The following is a 2,631-nucleotide window of genomic DNA, read 5'->3' as shown; positions in this document are numbered from 1 at the left end:
GGCGGGTATTTGGAAGGATGGGGGTAGTCAAACCTGGGAGACTTGTTTAGAGTTGTGACTGGGTGCAGACGAGGAACAGCATGAGCGAAATCCTTCGTGGCCTGTGGGGGCAGAGGCGGTGCAGAACGTCTGTTCGAGTCTTTGCAGCGCACGCTGCTGTGGTCCCAGCACAGAAACATTTCCATAGCGCAGGAGGAGTTGGGGTGGTGGGTCTTGGGAAGGTGTAGCTGGAGGACGTGATGGAGATCCCAGTCCTGAGGCAAGCCCCCTCCTCTGGCGCCTCATAGTCCTTCCCTTTGGGAACGCTCTGCTGAAACGTGGTGTGCTGTGCCACAGGCGGGTCGGACGGGTCGAGGCTCTACGACTGCGTCTGGAGGTACAACTCCAGCGTGAACGAGTGGACGGAGGTGTCCCCCATGCTGAAAGCCAGGGAGTACCACAGCTCAGCGGTGCTGGATGGGCTGCTCTACGTCATCGCCTCTGACAGCACCGAGCGCTACGACCACTCTCTGGACAGCTGGGAGGCCCTGCAGCCCATGCTGTACCCCATGGACAACTGCTCCACCACCTCCTGCCGCGGCAAGCTCTTTGCCATCGGCTCCCTGGCCGGCAAGGAGTCCATGGTCATGCAGTGCTACGACCCCGACAGTGACCTCTGGTCCCTGGTGAACTGCGGCCACCTGCCTCCTTGGTCCTTCGCCCCAAAGACCGTCACGCTCAACGGCCTCATGTACTTCATCAGGTGAGTGCAGGAGCCATAACCGCCCTCCCCGCAGCCCCTCGGAGCGAGCCCCAGCCTTCCCCGGGAAGGCAGCAGGGTTCTGCGGGCAGTCGTAGGAAAGCGTTGGGTTGGGAAAGTGTGGCAGAGCTTCCCCGGATGGTGCCAGGGGTCTGAAAACCGCCACACCTCTGTCCTTTACTCCTGTGGTAGCTGCTTCAAGGACTGTGCAGCGGTCTGCCGCCGAACCCGCAGGCTGGGAGCAGCCAGGCGTAAATATTTTTCCGCCCCCCCTCTGTCCTTTGCTCCTGGGGTAGCTGCTTCAAGGACTGTGCAGCGGTCTGCCGCCGAACCCGCAGGCTGGGAGCAGCCAGGTGTAAATATGGCTGCGGTCAGCAGCGCTGCTTGGAAAGAGCCTTCTCGGTTTTCTTGGCTCCTGGTCCCGCCCCCCTCGTTGCTATAAATAAGCCAGTAAGCTCCCAGAAACCGTTAAACCGTCGCGAGGAGAGAACATCCCCGTCTCGGCAGAGATAAGAGGAGTGACGGAGAGGTGATTGGTCACTATTTTTAAGCGTCCTTCCCAACTGGGAGTTAACGACCCCTCTGAAGTGTCCTGGTGGTGCAGACGCCTCCGTTACCCTTTCCATTAAAAATAAACCGAAGGGCAGCCCGAGGCGCTCCTCCGCAGAGCAGGCGGGCTCCTGTGCCGGACCCCAGGCACGTCTCTTCCCTGCAGCTCCCTCAGCTTTGGGTGAAGCAGCAGCTTCGACTCGGGACCTTTTGTTTGATCCGTTTGGGCCCAGCCCAGCGTCTTGCTCTGGGCAGCAGTTTGCAGAGCGAGTCACCAGCTTTTCAGGAGGTCGTGGCAGGGGGTTCTCGCTGCTGGGCTGCGTGGCACAAGCCGGGTCTACAGGCTTTCCTTTCTCTGACCCATTTTAAAGTACCGGTGATTGACACTGCGGGATTTCTGGTCGCTTCTGATCAGGAGTTCACAAGGAGATTATCGGGGTCAGGTTTTTCTCCCCCTGTTAGTTTTAACAGCTCAGACTAAAGCTTCTGATGGTCCCCGCTGGCGGGACTGGTGTTGTAACTACAGAGCAGCAGCGAGGCCATGTCCTCCTTAGAGCTGAAGCCGAGACGGGAGGGGAGGTGCTGGCCCGGAACTGTGTGGCAGGAGCTGTGTCCCCAGTGTCCCCTCCAGCTCATCGGGGTTTTCAGCCTGTTTTGTGCAGGTGGACGTTGGTCCATCCCGGGGACACCAGTAAGTCTCGTTGAGGACACTGGTGTGCAGTGTGCGGGTGCCTCGGTTAGGCTCTGAGAGCGTGGTGGCGCGTGTCCCCGCTCCCCACGGGCCCAGCAGGCGGGTCTCCCACGCGCCTGGAAGTTGCAGTTGCTGAACAGACCCCGCTGCTGTGGGTGAGTTTGTCGTGCATTGTCGCTCCCTTCCCTGCTCAGGCTCGTGTCACCAATCGCCAGTGACACCCTGTCACCCACCCGCGTATGGCCGTGCACGATGTCACAGTAGATACAGAGGCAGCGAGCTGTTCATGCAGCCTCTGACTCCCTCTGTAACGGGACTGTCTTGGAGCAGCTGCTGGGCCTTCTCCTGACCTCGGCCTCCTCGCATTCCCATGTCCCTCAGCTGTCACTGTCGCCTCCCACCTCACGAGGAAGGGCAGATGGGAGAGGTCTGGGAGGACTGGGCTGCCCCGTCAGCTCTTCCCTTGGTCCCCGGCCCCTCTAAATCTGCCATTGGCAAAAAGTCCCGCAGCAGGGGTGCTGTTTCTTTGGGTGCACGGAGGCTTAAGCCTCTAGAGCAGCAGGGAATCTCCTGCAGTCCCTGAAGCACTTGGCACCACAGCCAGAGCGGCCTGAGGAACCTGGACCCGCAGGACGCGGGTCTCTGCCACAGC

General features: G+C 60.4%; 1 protein-coding gene across 1 annotated transcript in view; it reads left to right on the top strand.

Annotated features, from left to right (window-relative positions):
- Positions 1 to 336: 336 nt before the first annotated feature.
- KLHL21 (kelch-like family member 21) overlaps positions 337 to 2,631 on the top strand; it is a gene marked incomplete at its 5' end in the record, with an annotated part of 3,709 nt that continues 1,414 nt past the window's right edge. Inside the window, one exon of the mRNA XM_010142155.1 lies at positions 337 to 742. Coding sequence (XP_010140457.1) covers positions 337 to 742 — 406 coding nt within the window. The remainder of the gene's footprint in view (positions 743 to 2,631) is intronic.

The sequence above is a fragment of the Buceros rhinoceros genome, unplaced genomic scaffold (genome assembly GCF_000710305.1).
Source record: "Buceros rhinoceros silvestris isolate BGI_N320 unplaced genomic scaffold, ASM71030v1 scaffold40118, whole genome shotgun sequence".
In the NCBI taxonomy this organism is placed as follows: domain Eukaryota; kingdom Metazoa; phylum Chordata; class Aves; order Bucerotiformes; family Bucerotidae; genus Buceros; species Buceros rhinoceros.
Note: the sequence above shows the minus strand (reverse complement) of the source record. Positions and strands in the feature narration are given on the sequence as shown.